The sequence below is a fragment of the Pristiophorus japonicus genome, chromosome 10 (assembly GCF_044704955.1).
Source record: "Pristiophorus japonicus isolate sPriJap1 chromosome 10, sPriJap1.hap1, whole genome shotgun sequence".
NCBI lineage: Eukaryota > Metazoa > Chordata > Chondrichthyes > Pristiophoridae > Pristiophorus > Pristiophorus japonicus.
In genome coordinates, this window is record NC_091986.1 from 47,685,685 (window position 1) to 47,709,610 (window position 23,926).

At 45.9% G+C, this 23,926-nt stretch overlaps 1 protein-coding gene across 1 annotated transcript; it reads right to left on the reverse strand.

The window, feature by feature from the left end:
* Positions 1-4,598: 4,598 nt before the first annotated feature.
* LOC139274587 (putative defense protein 3) lies at positions 4,599-19,491 on the reverse strand. The gene is made up of 5 exons (XM_070891268.1): positions 19,296-19,491; positions 17,134-17,246; positions 12,398-12,510; positions 7,342-7,400; positions 4,599-5,994 (listed from the first exon to the last, which is right to left on the reverse strand). The coding sequence occupies exons 1-5, from the start codon at positions 19,489-19,491 to the stop codon at positions 5,900-5,902; spliced, it is 576 nt and encodes a 191-aa protein (XP_070747369.1). The 3' UTR covers positions 4,599-5,899.
* Between the last annotated feature and the right edge of the window lie 4,435 nt (positions 19,492-23,926).

Here is a 23,926-nt window from a genome sequence, read left to right on the forward strand (position 1 = left end):
GGGATAGTGTTAAATCCAAGGAAGAGGCATATAAATTGGCTAAAAAATGCATTAAACCTGAGGACTGGGAGAAATTTAGAATTCAGCAGAGGAGGACAAAGGGTTTAATCAGGAGGGGAGAAATAGAATGTGAGAATAAGCTTGCAGGGAACATAAAAACTGACTGCAAAAGCTTCTCCAGATACGTGAAGAGAAAAAGATTAGTGAAGACAAATGTAGATCCCTTATAGTCAGGATCAGGTGAATTTATAATGTGGAGCAAAGAAATGGCAGACCAATTGAACAAATACTTTGGTTCTGTCTTTACTAAGGAAGACACAAATAACCTTCTGGAAATACTAGGGGACAGAGGGTCGAGCGAGTAGGAGGAACTAAAGGAAATCCTTATTAGTCGGCAAATTGTGTTAGGGAAATTGATGGGGTTGAAGGCTAATAAATCCCCAGGGTCTGATAGTCTACATCCCAGAGTACTTAATGAAGTGGCCCTAGAAATAGTGGATGCATTGGTGGTCATTTTCCAATATTCCATAGACTCTGGATCAGTTCCTTTGGACTGGAGGGTAGCTAATGTAACCCTACTTTTTAAAAAAGGAGGAAGAGAGAAAACAGGGAATTATAGACCGGTCAGCCTGACATCAGTGGTGGGGAAAATGTTAGAATCAATTATTAAAGACGTAATAGCAGCGCATTTGGAAAGCAGTGACAGGATTGATCCAAGTCAGCATGGATTTATGAAAGGGAAATCATGCTTGACAAATCTTCTAGAATTTTTTGAGGATGTAATTAGTAGAGTGGACAAGGGGGAGCCAGTGGATGTGGTGTATTTAGACTTTATTTAGGCTTTTGACAAGGTCCAACACAAGAGTTAGTGTGCAAAATTAAAGCACGTGTTATTGGGGGTAATGTACTGACGTGGATAGAGAACTGGTTGGCAGACAGGAAGCAAAGAGTAGGAATAAATGGGTCCTTTTCAGAATGGCAGGCAGTGACTAGTGGGGTACTGCAAGGTTCAGTGCTGGGACCCCAGCTATTTATAATATACATTAATGATTTAGACGAAAGAATTGAATGTAATATCTCCAAGTTTGCAGATGACACTAAGCTGGGTGGCAGTGTGAGCTGTGAGGAGGATGCTAAGAGGCTGTAGGGTGACGTGGACAGGTTAGGTGAGTGGGCAAATACATGGCAGATGCGGTATAATGTAGATAAATATGAGGTTATCCACGTTGGTAAAAACAGGAAGGCAAATTATTATCTGAATGGTGACAGATTAGTAAAAGGGGAGGTGCAGCGAGACCTGGATGTAATGGTACATCAGTCATTGAAGGTTGGCATGCAGATACAGCAGGTGGTGAAGAAGGCAAATGGCATGTTGGCCTTCATAGCGAGAGGATTTGAGTATCGGAGCAGTGAGGTCTTACTATAGTTGTACAGGGCCTTGGTGAGGCCACACCTTGAATATTGTGTACAGTTTTGGTCTCCTAATCTGAGGAAGGACATTCTTGCTATTGAGGGAGTGCAGCGAAGCTTCACCAAACTGATGCCCAGGGTGACAGGACTGACATATGAAGAAAGACTGGATCGACTAGCCTTTTATTCAATGGAATTTAGAAGAATGAGAGGAGATCTCATAGAAACATTTTTAATTCTGACGGGATTGGACAGGTTCGATGCAGGAAGAATGTTCCCAATGTAGGGGAAGTCCAGAACCAGGGGTCACAGTCTATGGATAAGGGGTAAGCCATTTAGGACCGAGATGAGGAGAAACTTCTTCACTCAGAGTTGTGAGCATGTGGAATTCTCTACCACAGAAAGTTGTTGAGGCCAGTTCGCTAGATATATTCAAAAGGGAGTTAGATGTGGCCCTTATGACTAAAGGGATCAAGGAGTATGGAGAGAAAGCAGGAATGGGCCACTGAAGTGTATGATCAGCTATGATCATATTGAATGGTGGTGCAGGCTAGAAGGGCCAAATGGCCTACTCCTGCACCTATTTCTATGTTCTTATGCTTCCTGCCTCTGAGACAATTTTTGAACCACTTTGCCCTAGATCTCTCTCTTAGGATAGAAGAAATAAGAGCAGGAGTAGGCCATTTGGCCCCTGAGCCTGCTCCGCTGATCTGATCATGGACTCAGCTTCACTTTCCTGCCCGATCCCCATAACCCTTTACTCCCTTATTGCTCAGAAATCTGTCTATCTTCACCTTAAATATTCAATGAAATATATTCAATTAACTATATGGCTCAGAGACAAGGACTATATACAGTAGACACCTCAAAGCGCTGGAGAAGTACCATCAGCGCTGCCTCCGTAAGATCCTGCAAATCCACTGGGAGGATAGACGCACCAACGTCAGTGTTCTCGCTCAGGCCAACAGCCCCAGCATCGAAGCACTGACCACATTCGACCAGCTCCCTTTGACGGGCCACATCATCTGCATGCCTGACACGAGACTCCCAAAGCAAGTGCTGTACTCGGAACTCCTACTCGGCAAGCATGCGCCAGGTGGACAGAGGAAACGTTTCAAGGACACCCTGAAAGCTTCCTTGATAAAGTGCAACATTCCCACTGGCATCTGGGAATCCCTGGTCCAAAACCCCCGTAAATGGAGAAAGAGCATCGGGGAGGGCGCTGAGCACCTTGAGTCTCGTCGCCGAGAGCATGCAGAAATCAAATGCAGGCAGCTGAAGGTGCATGCGGCAAACCAGCACCCACCCTTCCTTCAACTACTGTCAGTCCTACCTGTGACAGAGACAGTATTTCCCGTATTGGACTGTACCGTCACCTGAGAACTCACTTTTAGAGTGGAAGCAAGTCTTCCTCGATTTCGAGGGACTGCCTATGATGATGATATTCAATGATCCAGCCCCACAGGTCTCTGGGGCAGAGAATTCCACAAATTTACAATACTCTGTGAGAAGAAATTCCTCCTCATCTTAGTTTTAAATGGCTAACCCCTTATTCTGAAACTATGCCCCCTAGTTCTAGATTCCCTCATGAGTGGAAACATCCCTCTGCATCTACCCTGTTGAGCCACCTCAGTATCTTATGTTTCAATAAGATCACCTCTCATTCTTCTAAACTCCAATCAACATAGGCCCAACCTACTCAACCTTTCCTCATAAGTCAAACCTTCATCTCAGGAATCAACCGAGTGAACATTCTCTGAACTGCCTCCAATGCAAGTATATCACTCCTTAAATATGGAGACCAAAACTATGTGCAGTACTCTAGGTGTGGCCTCACCAATAACCTGTACTGTTGTAGCAGGACTTCCCTGCTTTTATACTCCATCCCTTTTCAATAAAGGCCAACATTCCATTTGCCTTCCTGATTACTTGCTGTAGCTACACACTAACTTTTTGTGTTTCATGCACAAGGACCCCCAGGTCCCTCAGTACTGCAGCACTTTGCAAATTGTCTCCATTTAAATAATAATTTGCTTTTTTATTTTTTCTGTCAAAGTGGATAACCTCACATTTTCCCACATTATACTCCATCTGCCAAATTTTTGCCCACTCACTTAACCTATCTATATCCCTTTGCAGATTCTTTGTGTCCTCACAATTTGCTTTCCCACCCATCTTTGTATCATCCGCAAATTTAGCTACATTACACTCGGTCCCTTCATCCAAGTCATTAATATATATTGTAAATAATTGAGGCAAAGGGTAATGGTTGATGGGTGTTTTTGTGACTGGAAGGCTGTTTCCAGTGGGGTTCTGCAGGGCTCAGTACTAAGTCCCTTGCTTTTTGTGGTGTATGTATATATATATATATATCAATGATTTAGACTTTAATGTAGGGGCTATGATTAAGAGGTTTGCAGATGATACTAAAATAGGCTGTGTGGTTGATAATGAAGAAGAAAGCTGTAGACTGCAGGAAGATATCAATGTACTTAGGCAGGCAGAACAGAGGAAAATTGAATTCAATCCAGAGAGGTAATGCATTTGGGGAGGACTAACAAAGGCAAGGGAATATACATTAAATGGTAGGACACTGAGAAGTGTAGAGGAACAAAGGGACATTTGTAGTGCATGTCCACAGATCCCCGAGAGGCAGAAACCCTCATCACATTTAAAAAGTACTTGGATATGCATTTGAAGTGCGGTAACCTACAGGGCTATGGACCAAGCCCTTGAAAGTGGGGTTAGGCTGGATAGCTCTTTGTCGGCCGGTGTGAACACGAGGGGCCAAAATGGCCTCCTTCAGTGCTGTAAATTTCTATGATCCTAAGAGAGACAGGGGCCGAGAAAGAGAAAGTCTTTGTGAGGTGGGAAGTATAAGCATTAAATTCGACATGTCCAAGCACCAGCATCGATCCCTGCGATACCTCACTAGTTACTGTTTGCCAACCAGCCTCTGTCTCTCTTCTCTCCAAAGAAAGCACCTGCAACAAAACTTGCGATTCATTCCAGATCAGTCAGCCTGGCCTTGTCCTATAAAAGGTTTGAACATATTCCTCCATTTCGAAATTGGGTTCCATTTTAACTCCAGATATTTCAGAGATGTCATTTCCTATTTTATCACAATGTACACCCTTACTAAAGCAATGTTCTACAGCATTTTATACAGAGGTTTAAAGAAAGAGTACTTCACATTAAAAAAAAAGTTTATTACTTCATAAACTGTACACAAAGTTAAGTAACTACAGAAAGGCTAACTCTTTAATTACTCATTACCGAAACTTGGTTTGATCAATTGCCCATGTTGTGATTGGGTGCTTTCTTTAAGGCTTTTATTTTTAAAAAAGTACAGGTAAAAACTTGTGAAAAATCTTTATTCCAAAATAGTGACAACAACAACGTAAAACATATCCCATTCCAATTTAAGTAGATTTAAATACAGTCAAAAGGTTCCAAGAACCATCTGTATAAGAGCCCAACAACCTTCATCGATATTTGCATGTTTTTATTCTCCGCCCATAATTTTCTTCCTAAAAGTCTCTTCACTTTGGGTTTTCCTTTCTTTCTCTCTCTTCTTCCCTCCACCCTCCCCACCCCACTGTACCCCACTCCATTTTATTCCCCTTGAAAGCTGCAAAGAAATTAAGTTTCTCACTTCTCTTCCTCCCAGTGAATGGACAAACTAATTTTATTTAAAATGCACACTGGTCCTGGGAAGCATCCCATCTGATCAGAGCAAGTATTTTACACCACAGCAAGCCCGATAGGCTATAAAGCATTAATACAAGGTGCACAGACATAACATTGGATGTCAGTAATGTAGAGGGGGCGTGGGAGAATACAAGATGGTTTACTAATATTTCAGTGTTGCCTGCCTTAGCTGATTTAGACAGACGCTGGGATATCTATAATTCAAGCTCCGTTTAATTCAAGAATTTAAAAAAAATGTAACCAAGGCTACTAAGCAGCCCCCAAGTATATTTTCTTCCCACCCTAAAGCTGGTAGTCACATTCAATAAAGATCTCCTTTTGCTTTTTTAAAGAAAACACACAATTAACAGCAGCAAGGAGGTATGAAAAATCAACAGTCTTCATTAATGATACCTAAAGTGATAAAGTTTAATTTTGTTAAATTCTTGCAGTACAACACTCTTGCACATTCCATTTACATTAATGAAGTGAAAGTTAGTCAGAATAATTGTTACACATGTATAAAATCAGATGTCCCCCATCTGTTTGCAAGCTACTGGGGCTTCAAGTCCTGCTCCTCATCCATTATAATCGCAATTCAAATCGCAATTTTAAAATCATTGAGCCGGTAGTTCCTTCATCTTAAATTCTCAGCAGAAGCGGGTTGAAAGGGGCTGCCTTTGGCTTGGTTTGATAATCTGGCATTTAATGATGCGCTCGTTTGTAGAATAGAATGCATTTTTAACGGCCTCAAAAACTCAAATGAAATGTACATTACATTGCTGTGCAGAGTACTGTGTTATTGTTCAGAATACAGTAAAAGAGACCAAACCATAAACGTGGCAAGCACACCATATCCAGACATGCACTTCACAGCACCGGAACAAGTAAAATCTATAAAATAAAAGACAACGACATTAGTTTAAAACTTACAATCGCAATCGATTTTCCCGATAAAATTTGAGGCAGTGCAATAACCATCAATACTAGAAAGAATGAACTTGCATTTCTATAGCACCTTTCACAACTTCAAGACATCCAAAAACACTTCACAGCCAATGAAGTACTTTTTGAAGTGTAGTCACTGTTGTAATGTAGGAAACACGACAACAATTTGCATACATCAAGCTCTCACCAGCAGCGATGTGATAATTGCCAGATAATCTGTTTCAGATGTTGGTTGAGGGATACATTTTAAGAACTCCCTGCTCTTCCAATGGTGCCATGGGATCTTTTATATCCACCTGAAAGAGCAGATGGGGCCCTGGTTTAAAGTCTCATCTAAAAGACAGCATCTCAGACAGTGCAGCGCTCCCTCAGCACTGCACTGGGAGGGTCAACTTCTATTATGTGCTCAAGACTCTGGAGTGGAACTTGGACCAATGACATTCGGACCCGGGTGAGAGTGCGACTCACTGAGCCATGGCTGATACTATACAGCAACAAAGGAATTTTGTATTCCAAATATCTACTAAAAAGTTACCAATAGGAATGGAAAGAAATACGAATAACCTCACCAATCAAAAAGTAGAACAAATGCCTCATCTGCCGGGCGTGCATCATCAGGGAGTTGTGCTCACACAACCCACAATTTCTGTCTGTACAGTGCAAATGAGGTTCTGAGCACAACCAGAACATTCTGTGGCAATTCAAGATTTCTGACTATTTTTTCTACAGTAGGGATTTGACAGGGAGTTATATCGGATAATGTATTTTAAATGCAAAAGTTGATTCACAGGGTTAAAAGTCTCTTTGCGGCCGTAAAGTCTAGGGGGTGGAGGCGGGGTTTATTGTAAACCAAAATTGTAACCCAAGTCGGCAGGAAACTGAGGGGTTATGTGTTAAATGCTGGGCAAGTTGGGTTAAAATTACCCACAAAAGAGTTTGTGTGTTACTGGACCAAGAATTGAAGAGGTGTCTTAAAGCTGAAGGTAGTTTTGTGCAATGACATTGGATCACAGACCATTGCACAAAGTTAAGATCCACCTGTATTATTTTAGTCTTCAATAACGCTTGTACAATCACCTCTTAACTACTCAATGGGAACAGATGGTCCAGTGGAGTGGGGAAAGATTCAGATGGTCACTTTATTTCATTCATCTTTTCCCATCTCCAGTAGGTACAGATTAGACGAGATGATTTCATTGCTGTCAAAACCCCAATACAAATCTCCCCACCAGCTGACAAGAGTTAATTTTGCTCAGTTCTATTGAAGGATATGAATGAAAAATGATTACTCACTGATATCTTCGGACTGTAAATTTAGCCAATAAGTTTCTCTGTTCTGGGCAACAGTCGCTCTGTAATAGAAAGCAATCATTGGCTTAAATATCCAAGCATACAAAATTGAGGGGCAGGAAAAGACCAACTGGTTCACGAAACTATCATGGCCACAGCATCAAGACTAGATACTTCCTCCCCACAGCACGTAACTTCATGGTAGAGGCACAAAACCAAGGGACAACATTCATAGAAACATAGAAATTAGGTGCAGGAGCAGGCCATTCGGCCCTTCGAGCCTGCACCACCATTCAATAAGATCATGGCTGATCATTCAACCTCAGTACTCCTTTCCTGTTTTCTCTCCATACCCCTTGATCCCTTTGGCCGTAAGAGCCATATCTAAATCCTTTTTGAATATATCTAACGAACTGGCCTCAACAAGTTTCTGCGGTAGAGAATTCCACAGGTTAACCACTCTGAGTGAAGAAGTTTCTCCTCATCTCAGTCCTAAATGGCTTACTCCTTATTCTTAGACTGTGACCCCTGGTTCTGGAACTCCCCAGCAACAGGAACATTCTTCCTGCCTCTAACCTGTCCAATCCCGTCAGAATTTTATATGCTTCTATGAGATCCCCTCTCATTCTTTTAAACTCCAGTGGATACAAGCCCATATGTCAGTCCTGCCATCCCGGGAATCAGCCTGGTGAACCTTTGCTGTACTTCCTCAACAGCAAGAACGTCCTTCCTCAGATTAGGGGACCAAAACTGAACACAATATTCCAGGTGTGGCCTCACCAAGGCTCTGTACAACTGCAGCAAGACGTCCCTGCTCCTATACTCATATCCTCTAGCTATGAAGGCCAACATGCCATTTGCCTTCTTCACTGCCTGCTGTACCTGCATGCCAACTTTCAATGACTGATGTACCATGACACCCAGGTCTCGTTGCACCTCCCCTCTTCCTAATCTGTCACCATTTAGATAGTATTCTGTCTTCCTGTTTTTGCCACCAAATCAGATAATATTCTGTCTTCCTGTTTTTGCCAACTCTCCGACCCCCTCAGACCACTGAAACCAGTCCACGAGATCACAAAGTGTTATCTGTTAATTCACTCATCATCTCTAATACTCCAGTCCCGGACTGCGGTAGCTCCCTCTTGAAGGCAGAGAGTCAGCACCCACCGCACCAGCTAGCAACGCATTCCACACTCTCTGGGAAAAGACGACCTGCCCATCATCTGGTCTATTGTATATAAATCCATGCTGTACTGTTTGGAAAAAAATCTAACAACCACTGTACTGCAGAGACTTTGCATTAGGGGCAGTTTTCTGCAAAATGTTAGTACTGCTTTGGTAACAAGGTTATGGCTTGAGATGCTCCTGGTAGATAGTAATTTCTGCTTACACCCCGCCCCCCCCCACTAATAAGTAATCAGCAACCAGTTAAAATATTACTGGAGATAAGACTAACTAAGAATTGGGTTTAACTCCGTCCCATTTTCTTGCCCGGTGCCTTGTATATGGATGGAATACTGTCCTCAGTCCAAAGATCGTAATTGGAGGAACCGGTCATTCTCACCCTCCTGTCCTATTCTCCATGCGCCCACGCATCCGCACCCCCCGCCCCCTCATTACAAAGAATGCACAGCACAGAAACAGGCCATTCTGCCCAATAGGTCCATGTAGGTAATTATGCTCCACACGAGCCTCCTCCCACCCAATCACCATATCCTTCTATTCCCTTCTCTGTCATCTGCTTATCTAGCTTTACATTAAATGCATCTATGCTATTCGCCTCAAACACTCTTAGTGGTATTCTCACCAGCCTCTGGGTAAATAAATTTCTCCCGAATTCCTTTCTGGATTTATTAGTGACTCATATTTATGGCTCCTAGTTTGGGACATTCCCACAAGTGGAAACATCTTGTCTCCATCTACGCTATCAAACCTCTTCATAATTTTTTTAAAAATCTATGATCTCTGAATATTTTTTCCCCCCTGAATTTTGTTTCTCTCAAGACAAACTCTTGCCGTGTGCCATTCTAGAGGCACAGAACCTTACCCAAGTGACTATTCTTAATGCACAAGTCCACACAGTGCTAGGTTCACTAACCCGGGAGTGGGCGCAAGTTGGGTAGCATCCAGTTTGGGTGCAAGCTGGACCTACCTGCTCATCCAAAGCAAAGTCTGGGGCCCTCAAATTTCCACAGGGTAGAAGCCCCGAAGTAAAAGTAGCCAGACAAAAAACAGGAAATAGACCAGTTAGCCCAACATCTGTCGTTGAGAAAATGCTGGAGCCCATTATTAAGGCAGCAGTAGCAGGACATTTGGAAAAGCATAATTCAATCAAGCAGAGTCAGCATGGTTTTATGAAAGGGAAATCACGTTTGACAAATTTGCTGGAGCTCCTTGAGAATGTAACAAGTAGGGTGGATAAGGAGGAACCAGTGGATGTGGTGTATTTGGATTTCTAGAAGGCATTCGATAAGCTGCCACACAAGAGGTTACTGCACAAGATAAAAGCTTACGGGGTCGGGGGTAATATATTAGCATGGATAGAGGATTGGCTAACTAACAGAAAACAGAGAGTTGTGATAAATGGGTAATTTCCCGATTGGCAAACAGTTACTAGTGGGGTGCCACAGGGATTGGTGCTGGGTCCTCAACTATTTACAGGATAGCTCAGATGAATACATGGTTTGAGGAGTGGTGCAGAAGGGAGGAATTCAAATTCCTGGGACATTGGAACCGGTTCTGGAGGAGGTGGGACCAGTACAAACCGGACGGTCTGCACCTGGGCAGGACCGGAACCAATGTCCTAGGGGGAGTGTTTGCTGGTACTGTTGGGGATGAGTTAAACTAATATGGCAGGGGGATGGGAACCAATGCAGGGAGACAGAGAGAAATAAAATGGAGGCAGAAGCAAAAGATAGAAAGGAGATTAATAAAAGTGGAGGGCAGAGAAACCCAAGGCAAAAAACAAAAAAGGGCCACATTACAGCAAAATTCTAAAGGGGCAAAGTGTGTTAAAAAGACAAGCCTGAAGGCTCTGTACCTCAATGCGAGAAGTATTCAGAATAAGGTGGACGAATTAACTGTGCAGATAACAGTTAACGGATATGATATAATTGGCATCACGGAGACATGGCTCCAGGGTGACCAATGCTGGGAACTCAACATCCAGGGGTATTCAACATTTAGGAAGGATAGACAGAGAGGAAAAGGAGGCGGGGTGGCATTGCTGGTTAAAGAGGAAATGAATGCAATAGTAAGGAGGGACATTAACCTGGATGATGTGGAATCTACGAAATACCAAAGGGCAGAAAACGCTAGTGGGAGTTGTGTAGAGACCACCAAACAGTAGTAGTGAGGTTGGGGAGGTCTTGCTGCAGTTGTACAGGGCCTTGGTGAGGCCTCACCTGGAATATTGTGTTCAGTTTTGGTCTCCCAATCTGAGGAAGGACATTCTTGCTATTGAGGGAGTGCAGCGAAGGTTCACCAGATTGATTCCAGGGATTGCTGAACGAACATATGAGGAGAGAATCGATCAACTGGGCCTTTATTCACTGGAGTTTAGAAGGATGAGAGGGGATCTCCTAAAAACGTATAAGATTCTGACGGGATTGGACAGGTTAGATGCAGGAAGAATGTTCCCGATGTTGGGGAAGTCCAGAACCAGGGGACAGAGTCTTAGGATAAGGGATACGCCATTTAGGACTGAGATGAGGAGAAACTTCTTCACTCAGAGTTGTTAACCTGTGGAATTCCCTGCTGCAGAGAGTTGTTGATGCCAGTTCATTGGATATATTCAAGAGGGAGTTAGATATGGCCCTTACAGCTAAAGAGATCAAGGGGTATGGAGAGAAAGCAGGAAAGGGGTACTGAGGGAATGATCAGCCATGATCTTATTGAATGGCGGTGCAGGCTCGAAGGGCCGAACGGCCTACTCCTGCTCCTATTTTCTATGTTTCGAAATATATCAATGACTTGGATGAAGGGATTGAGTGTAATGTAGCCAAGTTTTCTGATGATACAAAGATGGGTGAGAAAGTAATTTGTGAGGAGGTCACAAAAAAATCTGCAAAGGGATATAGACATCTAAGTGAGTGGGCAAAAATTTGGCAGATGGAGTATAATGCGGCAAAATGTGAGGTTATCCACTTGGGCAGAAAAATAGAAAAGCAAATTATAATTTAAATGGAGAAAAATTGGAAAGTGCTGCAGTACAGAGAGACCTGGCGGTCCTTGCGCATGAAACACAACAAGTTAGTTTGCAGGTACAGCAAGTAATCAGGAAGGTAAATGGAAGTTGGCCTTTACTGCAAGGGGGATAGAGTATAAAAGCAGAGAAATCCTGCTACAACTGTACAGGGTATTGATGAGACCACACCTGGAGTACTGTGTATAGTTTTGGTCTCTGTATTTAAAGAAGGATATACTTGCATTGGAGGCTGTTCAGAGAAGGTTCACTAGGTTGATTCCGGAGATGAGGGGGCTGACTTATGAAGATAGATTGAGTAGGTTGGAGTTCAGAAGAATGAGAGGTGATCTTAGTGAAACATAAGATAAGACAAGGTGAATGCAGAGAGAATATTTCCACTCATAGGAGAAACTAAAACTAGGAAACATAGTCTTAGAATAAAGAGGCCACCCATTTAAAACTATGAGGAGAAATGTCTTCTCTCAGAGGGTTGTAAATATATGGAATTCTCTGCCCCTTTTAGCTGTGGAAGCAGGGTCATTGAATATATTTAAAGGTGGAGATAGACAGATTTTTGAGCGATAAGGGGTTATGGGGAGCAGGCAGGGAAGTGGAGCGGAGTCCATGATCAGATCAGCCATGATCTTATTGAATAGCGGAGCAGGCTCTAAGGGCCAAATGGGCCACTCCTGCTCCTATTTCTTATGTTCTTAAACCGTGTAAATGGACAGTTTTCGTACCGTTTCTCTGTGGGAGAAGAATCATGGTGTAACTTTCAAATGGTTCCCCCCCCCCCCCCCCACAGTCATTTGAGCACCTCATGTCATTTCTGGGTGTTAATAATTCAGGGTCAACCAGCAGCAAAATACTTACACAATTATCACTTTCTTGACGCAGTTAGTCGGTGGGTTCCAGATGTAAGTGGTGTTGGCGTTTTTTGCAGCATTGCTCGAATGAGTAATCGCACTGTTGGCCATGTTGAAGCACTGCAGTGAAGTAATGCAAGAAGTTAATGCATAGAATTACAATGGGTCAGAATTTGCTAGAGTGGCACATTGCGCAGCATGCCCTTAACATTCAGCCCTGTAACTTGCTAGAAGTGCGAGCTGATAGAGGCATCAGGGACCTTGGTGAACATATGGTGGTATTGTAAGAACATAAGAAATAGGAGCAGGAGTTGGCACGCGGCCCCTCGAGCTTGCTCCGCCATTCAATCAGATCATAGCTGAACTTCTACATCAACTCCACTTTCCTGCCTGATCCCCTTAGTGCGCAAAAATCTCTCTCAGTCTTGAATATCCTCATCGACTGAGCCGCCACCGCCCTCTGGGGTAGAGAAATCCAAAGATTCACAACCCTCTGAGTTAAGAAATTTCTCTACATCTCAGTCCTAAATGGCCGACCACTTATCCTGAGACTATGACCCCTAGTTCTAGTCTCACAAGCCAGGGGAAACAGCCTCTACCCTATCAAGCCCTCCAAGAATTTTGTATGTTCCAATGAAATCACCTCTAATTTTTCTAAACTCGAGAGAATACATGTCCATTCTAGATTCTCTGTTCATAGAACAGCTCGCTTATCCCAGGACCCAATCTAGTGAACCTTCATTGCACTCTCTCTAAGGCAAGTATGTCCTTCCTTAAGTAAAGAGATCAAAACTATACACAGTACTCCAGGTGTGGTCTCACCAAAGTCCTAAATAGTTGCAGCAAGACTTCCTTTATTCTTAAAAAGGAGGCGGGGTGGCGTTGCTGGTTAAAGAGGAAATTAACGCAATAGTAAGGAAGGACATTAGCCTGGATGATGTGGAATCAGTATGGGTGGAGCTACGGAATACCAAAGGGCAGAAAATGCTAGTGGGAGTTGTGTACAGACCACCAAATAGTAGTAGTGAGGTTGGGGACTGCATCAAACAAGAAATTAGGGATGCGTGCAATAAAGGTACAACAGTTGTCATGGGCGACTTTAATCTACATATTGATTGGGCAAACCAAACTGGCAGCAATGTGGTGGAGGAGGATTTCCTGGAAAGTATTAGGGATGGTTTTCGAGACCAATATGTCGTGGAACCAACTAGAGGGCTGGCCATCCTAGACTGGGTGATGTGTAATGAGAAAGGACTAATTAGCAATCTTGTTGTGCGAGGCCCCTTGGGAAAGAGTGACCATAATATGGTAGAATTCTTTATTAAGATGGAGAGTGACACAGTTAATTCAGAGACGAGGGTCCTGAACTTAAGGAAAGGTAACTTCGATGGTATGAGACGTGAATTGGCTAGAATAGACTGGCGAGTGATACTTAAAGGGTTGACGGTGGATAGGCAATGGCAAACATTTAAAGATCACATGGATGAACTGCAACAATTGTACATTCTTGTCTGGAGTAAAAATACAACAGGGAAAGTGGCTCAACCGTTACTAACAAGGGAAATTAAGGATAGTGTTAAATCCAAGGAAGAGGCATATAAATTGGCCAGAAAAAGCAGCAAACCTGAGGACTGGGAGAAATTTAGAATTCAACAGAGGAGGACTAAGGGTTTAATTAGGAGGGGGAAAATAGAGTATGAGAGTAAGCTTGCAGGGAATATAAAAACTGACTACAAAAGCTTCTATAGATATGTGAAGAGAAAAAGATTAGTGAAGACAAACGTAGGACCAGTTCAAACTGTCACAGGAGCATCCAATCGTGCCCCGGTAACTGCCCCCAAAGGAAGTGGAGTGTGGGAAATTGCACTCCACTTCCATTGAGGGGTGGTAAGGCCAATTCTGCGGCGGGAGCAGGACTTCCACGCTGGGGGCTAAAATTCCCTGCCCCAGAAGGTTACCGCCCCCAAGATGGGAGCCTGTGCGGGGAGGCAGAGGGAAGATGAGGGGAGACGGGGGGGCGGGGGATGGAGGGGAGAGTGGTGGCGGTGGGGGGCGGAGAAACCTAGGGCGGGGGACAGGAGGGGCCACATTGCAGCGGAGGTCTGGGGAGGGCGAAGTGTGTTGGAGGGGCAGGCCTGGGGGCTCTGTGCCTCGGTGCGGGGAGTGTTCAGAGTGGGGTGGACGGGTTGACTGCGCAGATGGCGGTTGGTGGATGTGGTGTGGTTGGTGTTGTGGGGGCTCGACATCCGGGGGTGTTCGGCATTTGGGAAGGATTCTGACGGGACGGGGCGGGTTGGGTGCGGGGGGAGTGTTCCCGGTGATGGGTGGGTCTGGAGCCGGGGGGGGGGGCACACTCTTAGGATGGGGGAGTGGGCTGTTTGGAACTGGGATGGGGAAAGACTTCTTCACTCGGGGAGTTGTTGGCCTGTGGGGTTCCCTGCCGCGGAGAGTTGTTGATGCCAGTTCATTGGGATGTGTTCGGGAGGGAGTTGGATGTGGTCCTTGCGGCTGGGGGGGGGTCGGGGGGTGTGGAGGGGACGTTGGGGGGGGAGGTGCTGGGGTGGGTGATCTTGTTGAATGGCGGTGCAGGCTCGAAGGGCTGAATGGCCTACTCCTGCACCTATTTTCGATGTTTCTATGTTTCTATGTCCCTTGCAGTCAGATTCAGGTGAATTTATAATGCGGAACAAAGAAACGGCGGACCAGTTGAACAAATACTTTGGTTCTGTGTTCATGAAGGACTTTACAGTCTTCACAGAAATAACTTTGCGGAAATACTAGGAGACCGAGGGTCTGGTGAGAAGGAGGAACGGAAGGAAATCCTTATTAGGCGGGAAATTGTGTTTGGGAAATTGATGGGATTGAAGGCCGATAAATCCCCGGGGCCTGAGTCTGCATCCCAGAGTAATGTACTGACGTGGATAGAGAACTGGTTGGCAGACAGGAAGCAGAGAGTCGGGATAAACAGGTCCATTTCAGAATGGCAGGCAGTGACTAGTGGGCTGCCGCAGGGCTCAGTGCTGGGACCCCAGCTATTTACAATATACATTAATGATTTAGATGAAGAAATGGAATGTAATATCTCCAAGTTTGCAGATGACACTAAGCTGAGTGGTGGTGTGAGCGGTGATGAGGATGCTAAGAGGCTGCAGGGTGACTTGGACAGGTTAGGTGAGTGGGCAAACACATGGCAGATGCAGTATAACGTGGATAAATGTGAGATTATCCACCATGATGGCAAAAACACAAAGGCAGAATATTATCTGAATGGCGGCAGATTAGGAAAAAGGGGAGGTGCAAAGTGACCTGGGTGTCATGGTACATCAGTCATTGAAAGTTGGCATGCAGGTACAGCAGGTGGTGAGGAAGGCAAATGGTATGTTGGCCATCTTAGCTAGGTGATTTGAGTATAGGAGTAGGGAGGTCTTTCTGCAGTTGTGAGGCCTCCCCTGGAATATTGTGTTCAGTTTTGGTCTCCTAATCTGAGGAAAGATGTTCTTGCTATTGAGGGAGTGCAGCGAAGGTTCACCAGACTGATTCCCGGGATGGCTGGACTGACATATGAGGAGAGACTGGATCGACTGGGACTGTATTCACTGGAGTTTAGAAGGATGAGAGGAGATCTCATAGAAACATATAAAATTCTGACGGGACTGGACAGGTTCGATGCAGGAAGAATGTTCCCGATGTTGGGGAAGTCCAGAACCAGGGCACATAGTCTTAGGATAAGGGGTAGGCCATTTAGGACTGAGATGAGGAGAACCTTCTTCACTCAAGAGTGGTTAACCTGTGGAATTCCCTACTGCAGAGAGTTGTTGATGCCAGTTCATTGGAAATATTCAAGAGGAAGTTAGATATGGCCCTTACAGCTATAGGGATCAAGGGACATGGAGAGAAAGCAGGAAAGTGGTACTGAGGTGAATGATCAGCCATGATCTTATTGAATGGTGGTTGAGGATCTAAGGGCTGAATGACCTATTTTCTATGTTTCTATACTTAAACCTCCTTTCGATAAAGGTTAACATACCATTTGCCTTCCTAATTGCTTGCTGTACTTGCATGTTAGCTTTCTGTGATTTGTGTACAAGGACCCCCAAAGCCCTCTGAATATCTTCTTAACTGAAAAAGAAACAGAAAGGACTGAGAAGGAAATAGGGCGAATTAGAATCAAATCAGGTACAGAAAAATATTGAAAGGGAAAGAGGAAAAATAAGGAAAAAAAGGAACAATTACATTTTTAAAATCTGCAACAATTCACACCATAAAGAAATGAGACTCCAAACTTCTAATTTGACCATTTCTGGGCCATTCACAATTTATCATGTCGTTAATTACGAGACTTAATTTTCTGCTGCGAGTATAATGCCCAAATGCAGCAACCTTGTGAAACTCAGGGGGGACACAGCTCCAGAGCTCCGACTCTGAATTTAGGGTCAACATCCAGCGGGTGTTTCTTCTCCCCCCCGCCGTGTGTCAGTTGTAGGAGCACATAAATCCCTCCCGCCAAATAGGCTGGTATAAAGATGGTCACGGCCATGGAAAGAGCATTCACGTTGTGCGACTGTTAATCGGAGCGTGAATCCGTCCACTGCTTTCCGCTTTTCTCCAAGGGAAGATACGGAAACACCAATATGTCAAAATCTACAGCAAAAGCAAATAATCCTTTTTGACCGCATCATGAAAACAGTGGGACCATTATTAGATTAATTATAAATGCAGTATTGATATACAAATTGTGCGTACCTTTATGGCTTTCGTGTTCTGTGGTGGTGTTGACCAATTGCCGATCGCAGTAGCATAACCGGGTTCCCGTGCTTGTAGTAGGATGCCACCATAGACTGGGCCCATTATTTTCACTGTAAAAGGAAGGGGAGATTGAGGTTTTTTTTACTGCTAGCATCCCATCAAATCTATAAGAAAATAATTGCTGGAACTATTCACGCGAGAAAACAGAATTTAACAAGAAGTTGTTTCACATTAAGAAGATTAATGAGCTCTGAGGAATTGGACAGACCAAACACCCAAAGATCAACTGCCTGCATTCATATACTTGGGAGTACAGTTCCGGTCTTCATAATTACAAAACGGGTATAGAGGCACTGGAGAAGCTGCAAAACGACATTTTTCTTCCTTCACGGAATGTGGACGTTGCTGGCAAGGCCTGCATGTATTGCCTATCCCTAATTACCTTAACTGAGAGGCTTGCCATTTCAAAGGGCAGTTAAGTCAACCATATTGCAACAGGGGGACAGACTGGGCAAGGGCAGCAGATTTCCTTCCCTAAATGGACATTATGGGGCCGAATTGCTCTGTTCTGCACCTTCTGTTACTGCCTCTGGGGGGCGCTATTGGGGCAAGAAACGGTTTTCTCCGGGGTGGGTGGGGCGCGACCGGATCCCGCAAAATTGCGTGCCGGTTAGCGGAGATGCGATCACCCCGCTAGTAGCGCCCCGGGCCACTGGCGATTACATCATCACCCCCACGGCGGAAATTGCCTAGCGCCCATGAGGCTGCCGAGGGCAATGCCCAGGCCGACCTCCACTCCAGGGGCAGAAGTTAAAGTGATGATGCACCACGTGCCACCATTTTCTTTCTTCAGCCGACTCACCGATCGCCCCATGCTCCATCAATGTTGCATGGCCCGGGCCACAATCGTAGCCCTGGTCGCCCCATGGAGGCCATCAAAGGGCCTGCAGAGTTCACAGCAGACAGAAGGGGAGGTACGTTGAAACGGGTCAGTGCTACATGGAGAAGCTTTGTCGCGCTGCCAACCCCAGCCGCATATAGCACCCCAGACACCAGCCGTTAGGGGACGCAATGCCGCGTGCACTATTGGTTTTTAAATGACAATCCAGTAGTAACATGATCACCATTACTGATATTATAATGGAATATTTTCCACATTAATTGAATTTAAAATTCCCCAGCTGCCATGGTGGGATTTGAACTCAAGTCTCTGGATCATTAGCCAAGGCCTCGGGATTGTTAGTCCAATAACATAACCACTATGCTACCATTCCCAATATGATACTAGAATTGAGAGGATATATGTATCAGGAAATATTGAACAGGCTGGCCTTCCTCTAGAAAAGAGAAGGCTGAGGGGTGACCTAATAGAGGTCTTTAAAACGATGAAGGGTATTTGATAAGGTGGACATGAAGATCTTTCCACGTCAAATATAAAAACTAGGGGCCAAAAATAGTGAAAATGTCACCCATCCCTCCATTAACAAACAGCCCGAGTTACTGAGGGAGTTCCTTTACCCCACGGCCGGTTAACAATTCAACCAGAACGCTCCAAAACCAACTTTTTAAAAAGTTTTCGACCTATTTGAGAAATAATTGCATACAAATGCACTTTGAGCATGGTTGCGCCAGCTACGCATGTCCTGGACCAACAACCGATCATTCCGGATCACAACTCGCTGCATAAAAATTCTCATCTCCCCTCTGGTTCTTTTGTCAATTATCTGGTTACCGACTCTCCTGTCATTGGAAACAATTTCTCCTCTTTTACTCTACCAAACAGCACAACATGCACTCAATAGATACCCATAGATACTCAATAGTACTGAGCATCTGCACACACTTCTCAGTCAATCCCCCCACGCCCATTTATAAAATGCCTACATTAGGAATTTATAGTGAAACTGGCCCACCCATTACAGCAAAGGTTTACATTCCTCACCAGGTCAGTAACTGTCCCCAAACCTAAACAGAACTCACGGACCACAAACCCATACTCACCAGACCAGCCAGTAATTGATCCCAAATCACTATCGTGTGGTCCCAGACTATTAACCGGACCAGCAAGTGACCCCAGCCCATTGTGCAGCCAGTAACTGACCCCAGCCCAGTGTCCAGTTCCCATTGCCCAGTGCCCAATGACCATTGCCCAGTCCTACCTTCCATCGAGGAGCTGGTGTTGCGGACCATGATGGTGTGGGGGCTCGTAGTGGTCTGTGCGCTCACGCCATTGTGCAAGGGGCGCATGCTCTCGCAGACTTTGAGCGGAGCCCCTGTAGGGAAGGGCGAGGCGGGCGAGCAGAACGCCAGCAGCCCGAGCAGGGCGAGGCAGATCCGGTGCTGTGAACTCTCCATATCTGAGTGCTGAGCGCCCCGGGATCAGCCTCTCTTATAACAGCTCAGTCCTGCTCCGCTCCGCCCCCGCCGCTCCTCCCAAACCCAACCCAACCATACTGCGATTTTAACTCTTTGAGATGGAGCTTACTCTGATGGAGCGAACCTCCTCAGGGCATCTCAAAGTGCGTCACTCCCATTACCGACCACTCCAATACGCGCCTCTGAGTCAGACGGTTGTGGGTTCAAGTCCCACTCCAGGAACGAGCTCAAAATCCACGCTGATACTCTCAGTGCAGTGCTGAGGGAGCGCTGCACTGTCGAAAGTGTCGTCTTTCAGATGAGACTTTAACCGAGGCCCAATCTACCCTCTCAGGTGGACATAAAATATCCCATGGCACTATTTCGAAGAAGAGTAGGGGGGTTCTCCCTGAAGTCCTGGTCACTATTTATCCCTCAATCAACATAACTAAAACAGATTATCTGGTCATTGTCACATTGTTATTTGTGGGAGCTTGATGTGCACAAATTGGCTGCCGCGTTGCCCGCATTACAACAGTGACGACAGTCCAAAAGTACTTCATTGGCTGTAAAGCGCTTTGAGATGTCCGGTGGTCGTGAAAGGCGCTATATAAATCCAAGTCTTTCTTTTTTGAAGTGACTGAAATGAACCACACAGAAATTTAACAGGGGGGAGGGGGGTGGGGGGGTGCGGGTGGAGGCGTTGAAATTGGTCTTGGCCCACAGCGGGAGAGGGAATCTTAGCTAATCACCAGCCGGTTTTACGCCATGCCAGATTTTCCTTCGGTGTAAATCAGACTGGCGAGTCGCTTCCAAGCTAGATCCCCACTGCTGCCAATGAACAATTTCACCCCAGGTGTGTTGGAGAGAATGTTTACCAGGCACAGGGAGCTGGGCACACATTTACTCTGGCCTCAAGTCCACGACACATTCCGCCTGCTTCCCTTTCTGCTCACCAACAGACTGGGAGAGAGGGGGATCTGAGAGAGAGGAGGGAGATGAGAGAGAGGTAGAGCGAATGAGGGACAGGATGAGAGAGAGGGAGGGAGGGGATGAGAGAGAAGGAGGGGGATGAGAGAGAGGGAGGGATGAGAGAAGGAGGGGATGAGAGAGGGAGGGGATGAGAGCGAGGAAGGGGAATGAGGGAGAGGGAGGGAGATGAGAGAGAGAGAGAGGGGAGGGGAATGAGAGAGGGGATGAAAGAGAGAGGGAGGGGATGAGAGAGAGAGGGAGGGGATGAGAGAGAGAGGGGTTGAGAGAGAGGGGGCAGATGAGAGAGAGGGGTGGATGAGAGAGAGAAGGGATGAGAGAGAGAAGGGAGGAGGATGAGAGAGGGAGGGAGGGGATGAGAGAGGGAGGGAAATGAGAGAGAGAGAGGGGGATGAGAGAGAGGAGAGGAGGATGAGAGGGAGGGAGGGGATGAGAGAGAGGGGGGATGAGAGAGAGAGGGGAGGGGGTGAGAGAGGGAGGGAGAGGATGAGAGAGGGAGGGGGATGAGAGAGAGAGGGGGATGAGAGAGCGAGGGGATGAGAGAGAGAGAGGGGATGAGAGAGAGGGAGGGGGATGAGAGAGAGGGAGGGGGATGAGAGAGGGTTGGGTTGAGAGAGAGAGAGAGAGGACGGATGAGAGAGAGAGGGGGATGAGAGAGGGAGGGAATGAGAGAGGGAGGGGATGAGAGAGAGAGGAGGAGATGGGAGATGAGAGAGAGGAGATTGAGATTGGGGCCTTTACCCATTGAACCCGCAGAGAGTTAGTATAAAGTTTGTGTGGAGTTTCTGAGCTCGACGTCTGTGTTTGGTTATTGATGGAGTGAAGATCGATACCGGTCAGCTTGTCAGTTCGATACTGTAACAGTTTGTTGTAACATTGAGGTGCCGAGTGTAGCAATTCCTGATCCATTCGATACAAATTGGAGTAAGGGAAAACGTCACTTGTTACTGCACAGAAGGAGGCCATTCGGCCCATCGTGCCTGTGCCGGCTCTTTGAAAGAGCGATCCAATTAGTCCCATTCCCCCCACTCTTTCCCGAGTATTTGGTTATTGGAGTGGGACAGAATAGGATATTCAGTTAAATAGCAAAATACTGCGGATGCTGCAATCCGAAACAAAAACAGAAAATGCTGGAAACACTCATCAGGTAAGGCAGCATCTGTGAAGAGAGAAACAAGAGTTAACATTTCAGGTCTGAGATCCTTCGTCAGAAGTGGAAAAGTTAGAGATGTAACAGATTCTTAAGGAAGTGGAGGGGTAGGGGAAAGGGGGAGGGGAGGAAAGAACAAAATAGGCGCACTGTGATACGGTGGAAGGCAGGAGAGATTACATTTTGCAATTGGGGTGGCAGAATTATCAACAGCTGCCACCTGAAAAAATATAGTCTGAAATTGTTGAATTCGATGTTGAGCCCTGAAGGCTATAAAGTCCCTTAATGAAAGATGAGGAGCTGTTCCTCGAGCTTACGTTGAGCTTCATTGGAACAGTGTAGCAGGCCAAGGAGGGAGAGGTCAAAGTGGGAGTGGAGCAGAGAATTAAAGTGACAGGCGACTGGAAGCTCGGGGTCACCCTTACGGACTGAATGTAGAGGAGACCACATCGTGAGCAGCGAATACAGTTACTAAATTGAAAGAAGTACAAGTAAATTGGTGTTTCACTTGGAAGGAATGTTTGAGGCCCTGGATGGTGGGAAGGGAGGAGGTAAAAGGTCAAATGTTGCATCTCCTGCGCTTGCATGGGAATATGCGGTGAGGAGGGGAGGTGGTGTTGGAGTGATTGAGGAGTGGACCAGGATGTCATTAGGGAGAGGTCCCTTCGGAATGCAGAAAGGGGAGGGGGGAGGAGAAGATGTGATTGGTGGTGGGATCATGTTGGAGGTGGTGGAAATGGCAGAGGATGATCTGTTGAATGTGGAGGCTGGTGAATGAAAGGTGAGAACAAGGGAAACCCTATCATGGTTCTTGGAGGGAGGGCAAGGGGTGAGAGCAGATGTGCTGGAAATAGAATGGACATGATCGAGGGCCATGTCAACCTCGGTAGAGGGAACTCCTCGGTTGAGGAAAAAGGAAGACATATCGAAAGCACTAGTATGGAAGGTGGCATCGTCACAACAGATGCAGCGAAGACGGAGAAACTGGGAGAATGGAATAGAGTCCTTGCAGGAAGCAGGGTGGGAGGAAGTGTAGTCAAAGTATGTGTGGGAATTAGTAGATGTTTGTCAATAACCTGTCCCCAGAACTGGAGACGGAGAAATCGAGGAAGGGATGGGAAGATTCAGAGATGGGCCATGTGAAGGTGAGGGAAGGGTGGAAATTGGAAGCAAAGTGAATGAAACTTTCCAGTTCGGGGTGAGAGCAGGAAACGGCACCGATACAGTCATCAATGTACTGGAAAAAGCAGTGAGGGAGGAAACCCGAGTAGGACTGGGACAAAGAATGTTCCACATATCCCACGAAAAGGCAGGCATAGCTAGGATCCATGTGGGTTTCCACAGCAACACCTTTAATTTAGAGAAAGTGAGTGGAGTCAAAGGAGCTGTTGTTCAATGTGAGAACAAGTTCAGCCAGGCAGAGGAGGGTGGTGGATGGGGATTGGTTGGGCCTCTGCTCGAGGAAGAAGCAGAGCGCCCTCAGGCTGTCCTGGTGGGGGACGGAGGTGTAGAGGGATTGGATGACCATTGTGAAAAGGAGATGGTTGGGGCCAGGAAACTGGAAACTGTTAAAGTGGTGGAGGGCATCGGAGGAGCCACAGATGTAGGTGGGAAGTGAGTGGACAAGGGGAGAAGATATTCTGTTACTGGAGGGACGACAGTGAAGGATATTCAGTTATTAGGGTACAGAAAAGGGTCATCATCATCATAGGCAGTCCCTCGAAATCGAGGAAGACTTGCTTCCACTGTAAAAGTGAGTTCTCAGGTGGCTGTACAGTCCAATGTGGGAATTACAGTCTCTGTCACAGGTTGAAGGAAAGGATGGGTGGGGAGTCTGGTTCGCTGCATGCTCCTTCCGCTGTCTGCGCTTAGTTTCTGCATGTTCTCGGCGATGAGACTTGAGGTGCTCAGCGCCCTCCTAGATGCCCATTCTCCACTTTGGGTGGTCTTGGGCCAGGGATTCCCAGGTGCTGGTGGGATGTTACACTTTATCAGGAAACACCAAGACTGGTTTGACGAGAATGACCAGGAGATCCAGGAGCTAATAAGCCGCAAGTGCAAGGCATTTCTGAACTTAAAGCAGCAACCCAACTCAGGAGCAGCAAAGCAGTTCTACAGATACCTGAAGACCGAGGTCCAACAAAAAACCCGCGACCTAAAGAATAGATGGTGGGTGGAAAAAGCACAGGAGATCCAGCAGTTGGCCGGCAACCATGACGTGCGAGGATTTTTCACCGTAGTCAAGGCCACCTATGGCCCAAGCACCCAAGGCCCCATCCCACTGCTGGCCAAGAA